At 33.1% G+C, this 20,232-nt stretch overlaps 1 protein-coding gene across 1 annotated transcript in view; it reads left to right on the top strand.

Moving 5' to 3' along the window:
- GLS (glutaminase) overlaps positions 1–20,232 on the top strand; it is an 80,307-nt gene that overhangs the window by 41,107 nt on the left and 18,968 nt on the right. The window contains 3 exon segments of the mRNA XM_024733670.1: positions 1,287–1,463; positions 3,613–3,744; positions 5,126–5,218. Coding sequence (XP_024589438.1) covers positions 1,287–1,463; positions 3,613–3,744; positions 5,126–5,218 — 402 coding nt within the window.

The raw sequence follows: 20,232 nt of genomic DNA, 5'->3' as shown, positions 1-20,232 counted from the left end.
TACTTGCTCTTTTGGAGAAAGGCTGCATCTAACTGAACATCTGTCAGGCTACCAGGAGAGTACTCTTAAATTGCGATTTGTCAAATTGAAAGTGTATCACCTTATGACAAACAAAATTTCCATTAATACTAATTATAAAGTAGAAATTGGTCATTGGAGTTTAAGTCTTCTTTTAGGAAGCCTTTCATAATTAAATCACCTGTACTATGTCTTTGCTATGTGGGTCCGTATAATAAGTAGATTCTGTATTTTTGAAGAAATAGGGAAGGGGTTTTAACATAAATAGGCAAAAGTGGAAGTCAGTCAAAAAGTGGCTTCTAATCAGTTTTCAAATTCACTGAGGTTAGTTAGTTTCCTTACTGCTATTTCCAAACCCCTTTGTGCCTCTTAAAGATCTTGGTATGAGAAAGGAAAATTATAAGTTGAGAACTGTCATATCTTTTTCTTCCTACTTCCTACCTTCTCCTTCTCTTCTACTTTCCTCTCAGTTTTGGTTACTGTTAGTGAAAAGTAAAATATAGCATTTACTTATTGTTTTAGTATTATGGGTAAATTTGGGTTTGGTTTGGTAAACTATTTCCATTATTTTTATTATATTGAAATGCAAAAATTTCACCCTACAGTGTACCTGGACTTCACTTTTTTCATTCATTATAGTATATCTAGCACCCATAGTCAGTATCAAATAACTATTTGAATGTTAATAAATGGTTTAAAATGTAACATTTTGGTTTTAGGCACACAGAGCATGTAGGCTAGAACTGTCTTAGATTTTTTCCTTTAGTCCTTTGCATGTTGCCGTATGGGGATGCTGAGTTTTGGTACAGGCAAGATGTCAGTAAATTTTTTCTTAAAGTAGCAGTTTCTCATGTAGATGCTAGCTATCATAATACTGATGAATGTTGCTTTATTTTAAAAATCTCGGTTCTTTTTTCCCTGTTGAGTTAAAAATAATTATGTTTGTGTATCCTACAGAAAGCATTACTATTTAAGCAAATATGAACATCACATGAGGCAATTACAAATCTTAGTGCTTAGGAGCTGGCTCTTCCTATCTTAGGTCTGCCATTAAAAGACTGAATAACTGGGCAAATTAGGATAAACCTTAAAGGGGCTAGAACATTGTTCACATTTAAATCTTTCTGTGTCATCAGGTTATCCCTTTGGAAGAAATATTTCAGATCTGTATGAAATACCAGATGACACAGATTATCTTAGAGGTCAACTGTACTACTAAAAATAATGTGAGGCTAAATTTTCAGAATTTAGTTTTTCCTTCCTTTTAGCTATGCTCCATCGAAGTAACATGTGAATCAGCTAGTGTGATGGCGGCAACACTGGCTAATGGTGGCTTCTGCCCAATTACTGGGGAAAGAGTACTGAGTCCTGAAGCAGTTCGAAATACACTCAGTTTGATGCATTCCTGTGGCATGTATGATTTCTCGGGGCAGTTTGCTTTCCATGTAAGTAATTGTTTAATCTTAATTTCTCTGGCAGGAAACTAGTCTGGACTAGTTCCTTTAAAAATACAGTTTGAACTTTGCTTCTAGAGCTGTACATTAATTTTAGAGAGGCTTGTTTTCAAGGTTAATTTGTTACAGAATTGGTAAGAATTAGAGTTAAGCAGTGTACGACATGTTCTTAAGAACTTGAAGTTTAATTTATAGAACCTTATCACTTTTATTTTTAAGGCATTTCACTGTACAGGCTTAGTACAGACTTTACTTTTAGTTGCTAATGTTTAATATTATGGTGATTACATACCTCAGGAATTCTTTAAGTTCAGAAGGAGTGCATAACTGTGATGTTTAACATCTTTGGTTACAGCCATAGGTGTTTTAAAGGACTTAAAGTATATTAAAGTTAAAACTTAACAAAAATATACTCCTTTAAGCTCTGTTGTGAAATGTTATAGACTTTTCTTGTTTCGTTCTATGTCTAGTCTAGTCATAATGCCCTAAAAATTTATTTTGAAAATTTTAAAAATAGAAAAATAGATGCATTTAAAGTTAGAGAAAGACCAGTATCATATGATATCACTTATGTGTGGAATCTAAAAGAAAAATGATACAAATGAAATTATATACAGGACAGAAATAGATCCACAGACATAGAAAACAAACTTATGGTTACCAAAGGGGAAGAGGGTGAGGCATAAATTAAGAGTTTGGGATTAACATATACACACTACTATATATAAAAGAGAAAGCCAGCAGGACCTACTGTATACCACAGGGAACTCTGCTCAATATTTTGTAATAACATATAAGGGAAAAGAATCTAAAAAAAATATATATATATATGTATGTATAACTGAATTACTTTGCTGTATACCTGAAATTAACACAACATTGTAAATTAACTATACTTCAATAAAAGTAAATAAATAGTTACCTGTTGCTCAACTTCAGTAATTATCAATTCATGACCAATCTTGTTTCATCTATATTACACCTAATTCCCCCACCCTTTTCATAGTTCAGTATGTCCTAAATGATAGTCCTAAATGATAAGGACTCTAAAAAATACACAGCACCATTGTTATGTATAAAATCTGAAAAGAATTTTAATCTTTAATATCATCAAAATATTTAGTCAATAATGGAAAAGAATATGAAAAAGAATATATGTATAATTGAATCACTTTGCTGTACAGCAGAAAATAACGTAAATCAACTGTACTTCAATAAAATACATTTAAAAAAATATTTAGTCAATATTCAGATTATCTGGATTATCTTAATTATTATTTTACAATTTGTTTCACTTGGATTACAAATAAGGGTCATACATTGTGATTGGTTGTGTCTCTATTATTATTTTTTAAATCTTTAGTCTCCCCCTTAACCTCTTTTTTCTTGTTATTTTGGTTGAAAAAACTAGGTCATTTTTTCCTGTAAAGTTTCTTAGAGTTTGGTTTGCTTATTATGTCCCTTCCTTTGTCCGTGGTATTCCCTGTAAATTGGTAGGTCCCATTCAGGTGATTATTTTGTTTTGTTACTTTTGTGCAAGATTACTTCTAGTAAAAGGTCTGAATGGTTAGTTAGCCATTAATGAACACTTCCCTGATGACATTAATTTTGTCTTTTATCATAATTGTCAAATTTTATATATGTAAGCTTAAATGTTTTGAAGAGGATTAATTTGAATTAGTACCATCTTATCTCTATTCTTTAGAATTTCTCTGCCAGTATACAATAGAGAATCTTCTAAGAAGAGATAATTTCTCATTGTTTTAGTCATAAAATATTTTTTGAAAATCACTTCATACTTAAAAGCAATACATGTTTATTATAAAACAATAAGAAAATATAGTCAAAAAGAATAAAAAAAATGTGCATAGCCCCACAATTTAGATGTAATCTACTTTAATTCCTTAGAGTATATCTTTCACATATTTTCCTATATGTAAATATATCCCAACTGTTTTATAACTCTTTTCATTTACTATATTATAAACATGTTGATAAATACATATCTACATTTTTAATGTTGGAATTCTATATGGATATATATACCATAATATTTTAACCAGTTCCCTTATTGTTGGACATAACTTTTCTTATTTTAAAATGTTAACATGAATGTCCATTTTTTTCAAATTATTTTCAGGTTGGTCTTCCTGCAAAATCTGGAGTTGCTGGGGGCATTCTTTTAGTTGTCCCCAATGTCATGGGCATGATGTGCTGGTCTCCTCCCCTGGACAAGATGGGCAACAGTGTTAAGGGAATTCACTTCTGTCACGTAAGCATATTTTCTTAATGAAAATAATGATCATATAAGTTGAGCCATCTGATGATTCTACTTTTTTACTCTTTTCCAGAGTTTATTGATTGTTGGCACTCTCACTGCCAGTCTGTCAGTTACTCAGTAGCCATGGACATGTTCATAAAGGAGCTTTAAATTGCCTCCACCACACAGCTCCCATATAATCATCGTCAGTAATTACAAATTACATTTGTTTGATGCTCATATTTTAATTTTCATGGTTATAATTAGTTTTCAGTTTCCAAAAGCTCAGCAAAAGATGCTAAACTTGGAGAAGTCATTTAAATTCCAGCATAAATGAAAGAGTATTATAGTTTACACTGTCATCTTTAATCGGCATGGTTGAATATCTTTATCCATAAACTACCTTTAAAAGTCTTTATTTTTTTGAGGACATAAGTACTGCAATTTAAAATTATTACTACTCTTAACCAGTTCAGTTTTTTTTTTTTTTTAATTTTATTTTTATTCATTTTTTATTTTTGGCTGCTTTTGGGTCTTCGTTGCTGCACGCGGGCTTTTCTCTGGTGGCGACGAGCAGGGGCTACTCTTCGTTGTAGTGTGCAGGCGTCTCATTGCGGTGGCTTCTCTCATTGTGGAGCGTGGGCTCTAGGCACATGGACTTAAGTAGTTGTAGCTCGCGGCCTTCAGTAGTTGTGGCTCGTGGGCCCTAGAGCGCAGGCTCAGTAGTTGTGGCACACAGGCTTAGTTGTTCTGTGGCATGTGGGATCTTCCGGGACCAGGGCTTGAACCCGTGTCTCCTGCATTGACAGGCGGATTCTTAACCACTGCGCCACCAAGGAAGCCCCTAGTTCAGTATTTTTTGTTGTTACCCAAGTCTTGCTAATATTTTATCTTCTGGTTTTATTTACATTTACTACTTCCTATAGTCTGCACTAAGTATAATTTTTTCTGCAGACTTTCTCAATTAAAATTCCAGTTTATTTCTCAGTTTTACATATTTTACAAAAACTAGAGAATGACATTGGATTCCTTATAGATTATAACCAGAATATTTCTTTATATTTTTGTGCAGCTTTATAGTTATTTGATAGAAAAATTATTTCATGTGGCCTATTATTATAATGCCCATTTTACAGGAAACGGCAGTTAAACAATTTGAGTGGCGGAGCCCTAGGGTCAGGCTAGTAAGCAGTGTTTTCAAAATCTGTAACCCACGTCTTCTTATTCTAATTTCAGTTCTCTTCTTGACGCATCATGCTGCTTTATTAACACGCAGTGGTCCTTTCCATGAGATAGTAGTTAAGTTGGACAGTATTAATGTAATTTATTAAAATGTGAAAAAACAATAGCCAATGACTAGCCAGTTTCTTATACCTGTTTTGTTTAATTATAGGATCTTGTTTCTCTGTGTAATTTCCATAACTATGATAATTTGAGACACTTTGCAAAAAAACTTGATCCTCGAAGAGAAGGTGGTGATCAAAGGGTAAGCAAAATTCTTATTTAGATTATTATGTAATTTTTTTTAAGAGAGAGAAAATGAGGTTCACCAGTTTAAGTAAAACTTAGTTTGTTAGTGGCCTCATATCTTTACTAATAACAAATGAGTGTAAAAAAATTATTGACATTATCATCCTGGACCAATAGTACATAGATATTAAATATTACTGTTTTATTTAAATTGGAACTGGTTAGCCTAGGAGCAGGGGTTTCTCCCTTCCCCCATTTTTCTGCTATTTTAAGCAATATTTTAAAAAATTGATTCTGTTAAAAGAAGACAAATTGGAAAGTGCTACATGCTATAAAGAGAAAGCCTGTTTTTACTCTTAATATTTGTCAGTTATAGTCTTAAATTGAAGTTTATTTTGATGTGGATTGATACGTAAATGGGAAAGGATTATAGTATTAGTGAGAGACCTGACAAAGCTTCATAGTAAGTTTTATATAGGTCACGATAGATGAAGTATTTTGCTGTAGAAATGCAATATTTAATGCAATATTCCTGACACTGTTAGTTGAAGGTAACATTTGTTATCAGTGTGTTTGGCTTCATATTTTTGCACATATATACTCCTTTTTAAAGGAGTCAGAGCTCACATTCCAGGAACAAGATTTTTTTTTGTCTTTGTTGTTGTTCACTGCACTAAAGGACTCGTTTTGAATTTAAATTTCTTTGCATCCCAAATGGAAAATGTTTAGAGTAAAATTATCTAACTAGACTTGAAGCTAAGATGTATGAAGCACTTATAAGTAGAAAAAAATTTTAACGCTTACTAAGTAAATTTTCCTATCGTTAGTTCCAATCAAAGTAACTTCTAATAATATATGAGAATTATGCAAAGCCGACAGAATAGAAACTTCCATGGGCATCAACATGAGTAACATGGAGCAAAACATCAGATGGTGGTGGGTGAAAATGTTAACAGATTTTAATAACATTCATTGAAAAATACCGTTTTATAGCTTGGACCTTTCTTCACTCAAGTGCACTAATAAATTATGTATGTTGCTTGAACAACTAGCATTCCTTTGGACCATTGGACTATGAAAGTCTCCAACAAGAACTTGCTTTAAAAGAGACAGTATGGAAAAAAGTGTCACCTGAGTCAAATGAGGACATCTCTACAACTGTAGTATATAGAATGGAAAGTCTGGGAGAGAAAAGCTAAAGAAATGGGTTCTAGTTTCAGAATGTTCTTCATTTAACCTTTCAAACATCTTTAGTTTTCTGGCATACTATATTTATTTGAATTTTTTGTGTTCTCAACCTTGGGTGCTGGAGCCATAAAGCTTTTTTTTCTTTTAATCTTTGTGTAAAGTTAATAGATTAAAAAGTGGATTTGTCAGTCTTTTTAAAAGTATTTATAAGTAAATAAAGCAAATTTGCTTTATTTTAAAAAAATGAAAGGAGAAATTTCTTAAAAATTTTTCTTGGTGTAATTAAAATTTTAACTATATATGCAGTAAGATAATCCCATTTTAACATAGTAACAAATTTGTAATTTCTTGGTTCTGAAACCCACACACTGAACTCAAATTTCATCCATTTTGTTTTTTCCAGTTTTAAAACTGACATGATGTCTCTAGTAGCAATAGAGCTAAATACAAAAATAAAAAGACTTAATAATAAATTCCAAATTATTTAATATAGCAGTAGATTATAAAATTAGCTTAAGATATTGTGCTATTTTTAGTAATAGATTGGCTTTAACTTTTTTTTTTCGGCTTTAAAGTTTTAAAAATTTATTTAAAATTTTATCAAACACTTTAAAATGTCTTTGTGTTTTCACTTTGCAACTCCTTTGTTCTGTCAGAATTGTCATGTACAGGAGTGTCTCATGTTATTAAAGCATTCCAGCCAAAGAATTTCAGATGTAATATGACATGTTTCATTGTTAAAAAGCTATAATGGTTACTCAGAAGGAGCAACAGGGAGTGTCTTCAAGTGAAATGTTTACCTGGACAATTTTATTTTCGTAATATCCACGTAACTTTTTCCATGTTGTATTTAAATATGAATAGTGAATCTTGGTTTTTAGCTTTTAATAATTTCACAAATGCTAATGAATCTTCTATGATAAATTATAATAACATCTCATAAAGTTTGTTTTATTTGAATTCTTTTAGAGTATTTAGGAAATGAATTCAGTCTGAAGGTAGTTAGTATGCTACTAAAATGCCTGTTAGATCTGAATCCTTTTGTTTGGTTATATAAATGCAATATTGAGAATCAAAACTTGTTTTTAAGAAAAGGACTATAGGTTCTACACAACCTGATTTCAAATAATTCACAATGTTTAAAGTCAGTCTTGGCAAAGTGATTGTAAAATTGTGTAGGACCTATTCACACTTCTTCCTTCCTCTGTATACTTCTCTGGTTCTCCCCACAGTTCTCCCGCAGCTTCAGGATTTTGGAGGGCAGGGGTGAGGTCAGAAGGAGAACTTGATAGTTTCTTAGTATCATGGCATACATGTGGTAGGGTAAAGTCTATAAAAGTAATTGTAGTGTAGCAAAAAGTTTTTTCCTGGACGATTTAGATGCTAGTGCAAATACAGATATAGAAAGTCTTGATTATATGAGTTTGGGAACTATGATATTAGGAAAAGAAGTTCCTTTCCAAACTTGGTCAAAAGTCTTTTGGCCTAACTGAAGTATTAAACATATATTTAAATAATTATACGTTAGGTTTTAGAGGATACTACCAAGGATTTTATGGCTAATTCAGTGTTCCTCTGATGTACAGATGCATATCCTAACTGGATGCTTCTGGTTTGGCCATTTATGTGAGAATGGTGTGGCTGAAGGCCTTACCTCTGCTACACCTTTGAACAGTGTCATTCGAATTAGTTTCACAGAGCTATTGTGCTTTGGGGAACTGAATGTCTAAATTTATAGTTTGCAAAACAGGCTTTATTTTTTTCCCCCCTGTGCTCTAATTGTTATATTTTACTGTTTCATTTGGAGGTAGGTTTTACTTTATAAAATGGAAACTTAATGTTTCATATTGTGTCCATATTTGTATAGATTTCAAAATTATGTTAATTTGTGCCACTTACTATGTTTGTAAGGCTTAAATATACACTTACCAATGGAGTAGGGTTACCTACGCTACTTTGTTTATAGAATCTTGTTAAGGATGAGCATCCAGAAATTTTTGTAGGAAGGTATAAATGGAAGAAGAGGGAAGATATTGTGAATAGGCCCCCAAACTTTATTTAAAAAAAAAAAAAAAAAAAGGAAAACCTTTGCCGGATTTAAAGACATTATTTTGATTCTTTCAGTATTTTAAATACCTTTTCAAATAAAATTCTTGTATAGTACCCAGTATTTTTGGATTTAATGTTTTTTGCCATTACTGATTCTTGATATTCAAGCATTTTGAAGTTAGCATATTTGTTTTTCTTTTTTTTCATCATTAACATTTCATTTGAAATGCATATCCTTTCTGAAATACTTTATTTTTAGCATAAATGTTGTGCATTTTATCTTAGTGTTTGGATTAAACCATTTGTGTTATTTAGCTTTCTTTTATTTGCTTTGTATATTAATGTACCTTTTATTTTCCAGTATACCTACTTTTTGTATTGTACAATAAATTTATTTTAAGCTGATTTTATGGGTTTTTTTTATGAAAGCAACTTCATTTTAAGTACAGTAGTTGGAATTTTAACTTAAAAAGTCATCCTTTATGAAGATATTAAAATGCTTTATATTTTTAGCTAATTCTGAGGCTGCTGTGAAGAGAAAGTGTAGAAATACTCAAGGGCGTCATTTGATTCTTTTTTTTTAAGGCAGTATAGCGTTAGTGAGTTTTTTTTTTTTGCAGGGAGGACGTTTTTCTATTGGTTGTACTAGAAGTATTTGAATAAAGACTTTTCTCCCAATTTTTTTTTTTTTTTCTATTTGACAACTTAAAAAAAAAAAAACCCACTACCCCATTTGCAGGTTCTTTCTGCTTTCTGAGGAAGAATATCAATGATTCACTATGTAATTGTTGTTTTACCTATTGTCCAGAGTAGGAATAACATGTTGCTAAAATCAAATGAAGAGTATTATTGCTTTAGAATAGAACTGTCAGTCTCAGTAGAATGTATATTGAGTAGAATAACTGTAATATTAAAATTCACCCTAACTGCTTTTTAAGGAATTTAACTTTCAGAAGGAAGTTAGTATATTTACACAGCATGATCCAAATTATAATGAGGTTACATGCATTGTAGATCAAATACAATACTTTAAATTTTTGTTTGATGAAATCTTCCATTCATATCCAGAGAAGACATCCCAAATATAGAAGTTTTAAAAACTCTTTGAAGGGGAAATACTGTTGTTTACAGGAATTTGTATTTATCTGTGGGCTTTTTTCATAAAGTTCTTTTGGGATTAGTAAATAGGCAGTTCCATTGTCATGGTATATTCAATATGTAAGTTTGTGATCACTTGCTATTAAAGATACATTTGGCGTTGTTTTTGTTGTTGATGTTTTTAATCCATTTGAAACAGAGAGGTAACTCAGAGCTTGATCTGACAGTGTAGTTTCATAGGCATGTACGTATGTGGAAAGAACCACTGATATTGTCAGTCGGTATCTTGATAATTTATATACAATGTATGTGTTTATGTGTATATCTAATAGATGTCTATCTATCTTTATATTTATCTATGTCCATTATCCATAGCCTAAAAATCAGCAGCAATTATTTTTACATAGTATGTCACGTGTAAATGGTTCATCGATCTATTCCAGGTTTTGTCGTAAGAGAACTTCGAACATTTTTGCTGCCCCGGAATTTATAAAATATAACATATTTTACTTGTTCAGTTTACCTTTAAAGATTTGTGGTTTCTGTTTTGCTCCCATTCACTACTAGCACTGTCAGAGTAGAATAATGATATTGGAGAACTCCACAAAAGGGAAAGCAAGAACATCAGATTTCATGTGGAAGCTGACTTTAGTGTCCAGAATTATTATATTGAAGGATTGTATTCAACTTAAAATAATGTACTTCTTAGTTTGAACAGTTTACTTTATGGAATAGTTTTATTCTAAAAATTGTGCACAATTTTTAGTTTTAAGAGTCTCCGCTATTCATTTGTAAAAATTTGTTTTTCTCCATGATGGTCTTGAAAATGCTAGAATGCATTTTTTTTTTTTTTAAGTAACATGCTTTCTGTTCAGTTCCTTCTTTACCATTTTATATTAAATACAATATTTAATTAAAACCAGATGTTGGAGATGGGGCTTGTTATGATTCATCATGGCTCATCCCTCAAATTTTTACGCACATTTATTCAGGTTACTTTAGTCCATTCACTGTCATGAAATTCAAGGCCAAAATTATACATGAACATACATTCAAGTATATCATTCATCCACATTTATTTCAGATTGTAACACAGTTAAAACATTTGTTTTCTACACTGTTTAGAAGTGGAAGGAATTTAACTGGACTAGGAGAGATTCTTTTTTTCCTCTTCTCCCTCTTTCTGACCCAGTAGTAGTTTATTAATGTGAATACCATACAATGCACATTGAAGAAATTTAGAAATTACACTGTCTTAGTCTGGACTTTTTGCTTTTAAAATTACTATAAGGTCATCTAGGGCAAAAATCTATCCAATATAAAAGAGAGCTGGCAAAACTTGACTTTTTAGAGTCCTTAACTACTTAAATAGTAATAGAAAAGGTACTTTTTTTTTAAATTGTTAAATAGACTGATAAATCTTTATTTAATGAACTGATTTTATTACTGCGGTTTTAAAACATTCCTTTCTAAATTTATATTGTGAGCATACGAAAGGAAGGAAATTTAAGTTTGACTTAGTTAACCTTACCTGTTTTGTAGATTGTAGATCTGTTAGTAATTTTAATAAGTTGTAGCTATAGAGGTTTTTAAGATGTGTAAAACCAGCACTGATCAAAACTTTTATAATGGCTTCCTGATCCATTGACCTTTAATTAAAATGAATAGGCTACTAATTAGCACTTAGCACATTGCTTTTCTGGTGGCGTCCGTGGTATTTTTGGCATAAATTACAAAACACTTCTTATTGGGAATTGTTATGTTTTGGTTAAATAAAGAAGTGATGATCCTTGATTCCAAGTGCTTTGATGAACTCTGTAAGCAGTCCAGTATGGAGGCTCATAGAAAAGAGTAATAAAATGACAAATTCTGGCAGTTGATCTCATAACACTGTTGTTATTATTATTAGACTTCTAACTCTAAATTTCATCTACTAATTCGAAAATATTTTAGTTAAAATCTCAGTGGTAGAGAACAATTTGGTATACTTACTTTTAGGCCAAATTTTATATCTGAGGACCTGATTTTTCTGGATATAGTATTATAAAAAATAATGATTTTTATTTTATCAAGTATTTACCTTGCTGAAATGTTTTCAGTCCTAATGTATCAGATGATTAAAATTATCTATTTGGAGGGCTTAGCTTTTAAAAGGACAAATTCTTACCTGAGACAGTTTTAAATGTCTGTTTCATATTATATTTCTGGTGATTTTTGTTTACATAATGAAAATCTCTTTGGCCTAGCAATTCCACTTGGAACCCTTAGTTATAATTTTAATTCATATCCTGTAAACAGTTGAAGAATTTTTTTTATTTTTAGAACATAGTTTATGCTTTCTAGATATTTGATGTTCTTTCATTTACCGTAATCTTGTAATTTATTAGAATCACATGGTTGAGCTGGAAAGTAATCTTAAAGGTTATCTGGTGCAAACTCCCATTCCTCCCAGCCCTCTTTTCCAGGTAGCACCTTGCTTTCTCAATTAATGTATTTACTTTTATTTTCTCTTTTTTGATGGGGTTGGTTTATGTTTTTTGGGACAGTTATTTGTTGGTTGGTTATTTTTATTGAGAAGCATAACTAGCAGTACTGGTTAATATGATTGTAAGTTATTTGGCAAACTGATTGTCCCATCATTGTTTATTAAAACTACTTAATTGTATTTTTCTAGTATATAGTTATATGCCATGTTTATAAAGACTAGTAAAGTTAGAAGTGAATGTCACAATTATACAGTAGTTCTAAAAATAAAACATTACCCCAGAACCTTTGAAAGAAAGTAAAGAGTAGCAGAAATGTGACACTAAAAATGAATGTTGCACCACTGGCTTTTTAAATTAAATTCCTTTGGGATTAGGCTAAATATATAAGTAAAAAGATTTTAAGTAACCAAAAGATTATTGGAGTTCTAAACAAATGTTTTCTCGAAAAAAAAAATATTTTTTTTTTCTTTTTAGGTTGTCTTTTTTTCCCAGCACATTGTTTTTATTTTAGATGTTTGGATCTTTGAGTGGCTTCAGAATAAGGCTCTGTATTTGTCTATTACTCTGTTGTGTGTCTTGTCCTTAGCATCCACCTTTTTCATAATTCTGGGATTTTTATTTTTTATTCATGAAGTAAATGTATATTGCTGTTCTTGAAATGCATTAATTTTTAAAAGACTTAGTTGACTTAAATGTTAAAACTTAAATATTATTACTCTTTAAAAAAAGTACCAGTTTCTTCTCAGAATTTAAACTTGCCTAGGAAGCTTTTCTCCCCACAAGTTTGTATAGGTGAGAACCTGAACTTTTAAGTGACTGGCTCTTGTTCAAATAAGCTCTGCTTGCTTTCACCTTATATCTATTAAAATTAGAATGATGCTGAAATATTAGCATCAGTTATGCAAATATAACTATTCATGTTTGGGCCATTTCATTGTAAGATCCAAATTAAAATGATGATCTTCAGCCTCTTGTTAAACTTTTCCTTAGCTCAGAATTAATAGTTTTCATTATTTTGTGTATGCCTTTCACGAAACATCGCTAAGGATCATTACAATTCGTCCTTTGAGGGGATAACATAAAACTTAAGTGTTGTTTCCATTTAAAAGAGATTAAATGATGTGATATAAATTATTTATTGAACTCAATCCAAGGTCTGTTTTTTGTTCTTTCTCATAGTGCCTCAAAATTAAAGATCCTAATTGAAAAACTCAAAATCTGTTAATCTTGAGTATTCTCTTTTTCACCCTTTCCTATCGTAATCAACTTTTGGCTGAAAATGAGGTAACTTTAAAAATTATATCAAAGTTGCTCATAAAATGGCTTTTCATTTTCAAATCTTCACATTGCTGATACGTTCATTTCCAAATCTTTTAATGTTGTTGACATTTGCCACTACTTTTATTTAAAATATTTTTTTTAATCCATAAGTGTTAAAGTGTAAACTTTTTTTCAAAATGATATAGCTAATTGTTGGTAATTTGTTTTACAATCAACTTTGAATACATGCATCTGTGGGTCCAGGCCTATGCACAAGTTTTATAACTTAAAGAAATGAACTAAATAATATTGTTTCTACTTTGAATTGAAATGAATAAATGCTACATTTTCTGCAAAATGGAACTTCATTTTGACATCCTTTGAAGTTGCAGGACAAGTGATTTTGTTAAAATTTTTGTGGTGACTAATACTATTAACCCTCTTTAATCATACCAATAAAATATTTCTGCCTTAATATTTCCTCTTTTTACCCAAAAGAGAAACTTTAGAGAATGGTTTTCGGGAGGAGGGAAGTAGAGCTTAACTTTCTATTACCTGTTTGTGAAGTGTTTCAACTAAAATATGCTGTTACAACAGTCATTGTATGACATTTTTTCTTTTTCACCTAAAGGAGAAACAAAGGAGAAAAAACGAATTGCTGTGTTTTTAGCCAAGTAATAAAAACTGGAGAAGCTTTAATTTTTATTTTGTCTCTGTTGTGCAATTTTATTTTACATCCACCATATATGTCTGCCACAGAACCATCACTGTTGTTTATTTGGTATCCCTTATATGTTGGGCTTTGTCATGTAATGATCTACTTACTGGCATGTTAGTACATTTACCTTGTACATGTGGGGCTTTTGGATAGAGAGCTGCTGCTGTTTGCATATTGTGTTTTACAGTTTTTGCTTTGTGTAAGTTCTTATTCATTGCCATTGCAAGGTTTAGAATTTTGCGTTAGTTAAGAATTAGGGATCTTCTGCAGAAGTTTTTAATAGATTGAAACTTTTGGTTTACCTAGTATTTTTTGGACTTATATAGCATCAATGAGTGCTGGCGTTTGGGCATAGGATCTGAGTGGGTAGCCTGATGTGATACACTGTGGGCATGAATTTCTGAGTTTTGTTTTGCTTTTCTTTTTATTTTTCTATTTACACACACACACACATGCACACACACAGTGTTCAGGCAGTATGTTATGTGTTGGAGATGCTGCTCTAAGAGGCAAGGTTCCTCCCCCTGTGATGGTTACAATCTGTAGAAACAGGGAGGCTGCCTCAATTCTCTAACTCTAGGATTGACGGGGCTGAGTTTTCTGTGCCATATACCAGCAAGCATATTAAATAACACGGGCATCTAAACATCCTTGGGACTCCTAGATAAAATTTCAATTCCATCAATTGTATGTTTGGCTCACTTAATTCCACTCAGCTAGAGAGGTTCAGAAATATGCCATTCTTTAGTATTATATTGGCACAAATTTGTTACCCTGTGCCAACTCAATACGGTAAATCAGTGAGTTACTTTTTTTCATTTCTTATCTAGAAAACTTTAGAATATAAAGCTTGAAAAAAAAAAAAAGCCAGGTGTTTGATAACTAAGCAATCCCTGGAAGGTTGAAGGGATAAAATGAAGGGTGGTAACCAAAAAGTCTTTAAATATGTACCAAGAGAAAAAATAATAGCCAACATTTTTATGTCACTGTCAGCTTTTCTTCAGTAAGTAACAATAGACACTGACTTGTCTGTAGATGTACATAATGCCAAGTGAGTTTGACATAAAGTTTTAAGGCTCAAGTCTAATATTGATAAAGGAAATTTTGTACAGTGAATCTACCACTGATTTTTCACTATAAATCTTAAAATTTCAAAGAAATATTTCCAATTTGGTAAGTTAATAAAGTTCACCCTCCAGGGCTTCCCTGGTGGCGCAGTGGTTGAGAGTCCGCCTGCCGATGCAGGGGACACGGGTTCGTGCCCCGGTCAGGGAAGATCCCACACATGCCGCAGAGCGGCTGGGCCCGTGTGCCATGGCAGCTGAGCCTGCGCGTCCAGAGCCTCTGCTCCGCAACGGGAGGCCACAACAGTGAGCGGCCCGCGTACCAAAAAAAAAAAAAAAAATCACCATTCAAATCCTGACATTTATTTAAAGTACAATTATCTGTTCACCCACTCCTACCAAATAGATGACTGAATATAAGCCTAAGAGTCTATAAACACATGCATTTTTTTTTTGTTTTTGTTTGTTTGTGGTACGCGGGTCTCTCTCTGTTGTGGCCTCTCCCGTCGCGGAGCAACAGGCTCCGGACGCGCAGGCTCAGCGGCCATGGCCCACGGGCACAGCCGCTCCGCAGCATGTGGGATCTTCCTGGACCGGGGCACGAACCTATGGCCCCTGCATTGGCAGGCGGACTCTCAACCACTGCGCCACTAGGGAAGCCCAAACTTTTTTTTTTTTAAGCTCACTTTAAAACCAACTGCATGTTGACTGTAAATCTTCAGCAGAAAGGAGAAAAGAGAAAGGACTGGTTCAGACTATGAAGTAATAATGTGCCACCCTCCTGATTAGAAAACTACAGTTAGCTTTCTTCATTAAGTATTTGCTCGCTGCTGGACCAAATGCACAAAAACAAACAGGTTTTATAGGACTTGGGGCCAAATCCAGTGACCGTGTTGTAATTTATTTTGCCATAGACAACTTTCTTTGTAGAGATGCAAGGAAAAGGGAGGAAGGCAGTACTACTAGAGAAGTTAAAAAGTGTTTTACAAATAACGTGCAGAATAGGTGCAAAAGTTTATTCATTTGTTCATTTACCTTTATGCAGCAATTTGGAGCACCTCCTACAAGACAGGAACTACTCTATGTTCTGGGCAAGATCACATGAGACATGATCTCATAGACCATAAATACCAGGAGTCAATACAGGAAATAACAGCCTAGATAAGTAACTACATAAGATAATTTCAAATAGTGTTATATCTACAAAAAATGAACTTATGTCACTGTTCTATCTTAATAATTTTGAAATCTCAAACTTTGTTAAGCAGGCACCCCCAAAAAAGGCTAACTTAGGTACTTCAGTCTGTATCATTACATAGTTAATTGTGGAACCAAGAAAAAGCCTTCTTTAGCTGGATTCTTGGAGTTAATGGCCACCTGGACCACCTGACAGAATAGTGTTTATCTTTTTGGAATGTTAAAATTACAAATTTTTTTAAGTATAGGAAACAATAAAGAACTTCTTTAAGAACTGATACTGGTGATAATGACCCATTTGCAAAGTTTCTACCTAATTCTGAGTAGGCTCTTCAATGCTCTAGGAGTCAGTTTGGTGGCTCTTCACCCATTTTCCCCACCCTCCACTCCTACCTCTTACAGCCACCAATCTGTCCTCTGTATCTATGAGCTTGATTTTTTGTTTTTAGATTCCAAATATGAGAGAGATCATATAGTATTTGTCTTTCTCTGTGTGCCTTACTTCATGTGGTACAATGCCCTTGAAGTCCATCCATGTTGTCTTAAATGGCAAGATTTCGTTCTTTTTTATGGCTCAGTAATATTCCTGTGTGTCCCACAACTTTTTATCCACTCATCCATTCATGGGCACTTTGTTTCTGTATGTTGACTATTACAAATAATGCTGCAGTGAAAATGGGGGTGCATATATCTTTTCAAGTTAGTGTTTTCATTTTCTTCAGTAAATGCCTAGAAATGGAATTGCCGGATCATATGGTAGTTCTGTTTTTAATTTTTTGAGTAACCTCCATACTGTTTTCCATAGTGCTGCACCAATTTACATTCCCACCAACGGTGTACAAGGGTTCCCTTTCTCTGCATCCTCGCCAACACCTGTTGTTTCTAGTCTTTTTGATAATAACCATTCTAACAGGTGTGATATTTCACTGTGGTTTTGATTTACATTTCCCCAGTAATGATGTAGAGCATATTTTCATGTACCTGTTGGCCGTCTGAATGTCTTTGGAAAAATGTTTGTTTATATCTCATTCTTTAATTGGACTATTTATTGTGTTGCTGAGTTGTATGAATTCTTTACATATTTTGGATATTAGCCCCTTATCAGACATATGATTTGCAAATATTTTCTCATATTAAGTAGCTTGCCTTTTCATTTTGTTGATGGTTTCCTTTGCTGTGTAGCAGCTTTTTAGTTTGATATAGTCCTGCTTGTTTATTTTTGTTTTTGGTGTCAGATTCAAAAATATCATCACAAGACTTGTGTCACGGAGCTTACTGCTTATGTTTTTTCTAGGAGTTTTATGATTTTAGGTCTTAGGTTCAAGTTTTTTAATCCATTTTTAGTTAATTTTTCTGTATAGTGTATGATAGTGGTCCAGTGTCATTCTTTTGCATGTGCCTGTCCAGTTTCCCCAACACTGTTTATTGAAGAGGCTGTCCTTTCTCCATTGTATATATTTGGTTCCTTCGTTGTAAATTAATTGACCATATATGTTTGGGTTTATATCTGGGTTCTATTCTGGTCCATTGGTCTCTGTATCTGTTTTTATACCAATACCATCTGTTTTAATTATTGTAGCTTTGTAATATGATTTGACATCAGGGAGTGTGATGCCTCCAGCGTTGTTTTTCTTAAGATTGCTGTGGTTATTTGGGGTCTTTTGTGGTTCTGTACAAATTTTAGATTTATTTTCTATTTCTGTGAAAAATACCATTGTAATTTTTATAGGGATTGCATTGAATCTGTATATTAATTTGGGCAGTATGGACATTTTAACAGTATTCCAGTTCATGAACACAGAATATTTTTTTGTTTATTTGTGTTGTCTTCAGTTCCTTTCATTAATGCCTTGTAGTTTTCAATACAGGTCTTTCACCTACTTGGTTAAAGTTATTCCTAGGTGTTTTATTCTTTTTGATGCAATTGCAAATGAGATTGTTTTCTTAATTTCTCTTTTTTGATAGTTTGTTATTAGTGTATAGAAATGCAACAGACTTATTGTGTATTGATTTTGTATCTTACAACTTCACTGAATTCGGTTATTCTAACAGTTTTTTGATGGAGCCTTTAAATTTCTATATATAATATCACGTCATCTGCAAATAGTGACAGTTTGACTTTTTCCTTTCCAATTTGGATTTCTTTTATTTCTTTTTCTTGTCTTGATTGCTTTTTTTTTTTCTTTTTTTTTTTTTGCGGTACGCGGGCCTCTCACTGTTGTGGCCTCTCCCGTTGCGGAGCACAGGCTCCGGATGCGCAGGCTCAGCAGCCATGGCTCACGGGCCCAGCCACTCCACGGCATGTGGGATCTTCCCTCACCGGGGCGCGAACCCTCATCCCCTGCATCGGCAGGCGGACTCTCAACCACTGCGCCACCAGGGAAGCCCTTGATTGCTTTTTATCTAGGACTTCCAATACTATGTTGAATAAAAATGGTGAGTGGGCATCCTTATTTTGTTCCTGATCTTAGAAGAAAAGCTTTCAGCTTTTCACTGTTGAGTGTGGTGTTAGCTGTGGACTTGTCATATATGGCCTTTATTATGTTGAGATACATTCCCTCTATGCCCACTTTGTTGAGAGTTTTTATCCTAAATAGTTGTTGAATTTTGTCAAATGCTTTTTCTGCATCTATTGAGATGATCATAATGATTTTTATCCTTTATTTTGTTAATTTGGTGGAACACATTTACTGATTTGTGGATGTTGAACCATCCTTGCATCCCTGCAATAAATCCTACTTGATCATGCTGTATGATCCTTTTAATGAATTGCTGAATTTGCTTTGCTAATATTTTGTTGAGGATTTTTGCATCTATGTTCATCAGGAATATTGACATGTAATTGTCTTTTATTGTGATATCTGTCTGGTTTTGGTATCAGGGTGATGGTGACCTTGTAAAATGAGTTTGGTAGAGTTCCCCCCGCTTCCAGATTCAGAAGATGCATTTTTCAGTCCTTTTGTTTGTCTCCTCTAAATGTCTATTAGCTAAACTCAATTTATTAAAACGTTTATAAATTCTTACTTTTCACAGAACTCAAAGTTAGGGGTTTTCATTAATCCTATTTATGTATAAAAGTTCTATGATCTGGAACTTTATTATCCAAAAATGAATATCTTTATTCACATCTGCACTTTTTTTAAAATTAATTAATTTATTTGTTTTTATTTTTGGCTGTCTTGGGTCTTTGTTGCTCCACACAGGCTTTCTCTAGTTGCAGCAAGCAGGGGCTACTCTTTGCGGTGTGCGGGCTTCTCATTGTCGTGACTTCTCTTGTTGCAGAGCATGGGCTCTAGGCACGTGAGCTTCAGTAGTTGTGGCATGCGGGCTCAGTAGTTGTGGCTTGTGGGATCTAGAGTGCAGGCTCAGTAGTTGTGGCACATGGGCTTAGTTGCTCTGCAGCATGTGGGATCTTCCCAGGCCAGGGATCGAACCCGTATCCCCTGCATTGGCAGGCGGATTCTTAACCACTGCGCTACTAGGGAAGCCCCTGCACTTGTTTTTAGTGTAAATTTTTTTTTGGAAACCAACAAAACTAGAATGATTCAGTGATGAAAAGATGAAATAATGAAATATTCTATCCTCATTTAGAGACAGTTACAGTTGTCCTTCTATACATTTGATTTTTAGTTTAATGACTGTTAAATATAAGCAAAAATCACAAAAATATGCCATGTATACTAGACTATGAAGAAACAATTCTGCTATTAAAGTGTATTTAAAAAATAACTTCTGCCTTTCCCAATGTCTGTATTCTGGTGGTGAGCGGTAAATGTACGCATTTTCCATCTGTTCTCCTTTCTTCCAGAATTGCATTTATAATAATGTAGTACGGTACAAAAGTGGTCAAGTAGTCCATTTTTTCTCTGAAGTTGCTTTCCCACTTACGTAACTGTAAGAAAGTGGCTAAGACTCTTCTGGTCTCTAGGTTTCCTCTTCAATATTGTTAGTCCCTGTTTTACTTAGTTAC

This window comes from Neophocaena asiaeorientalis, unplaced genomic scaffold (assembly GCF_003031525.2).
Source record: "Neophocaena asiaeorientalis asiaeorientalis breed wild unplaced genomic scaffold, Neophocaena_asiaeorientalis_V1.1 scaffold24, whole genome shotgun sequence".
NCBI classification, from domain to species: Eukaryota; Metazoa; Chordata; class Mammalia; order Artiodactyla; family Phocoenidae; genus Neophocaena; species Neophocaena asiaeorientalis.
The sequence above is the reverse complement of the archived record's forward strand: the minus strand, read 5'-3'. Positions and strand labels throughout refer to the sequence as shown.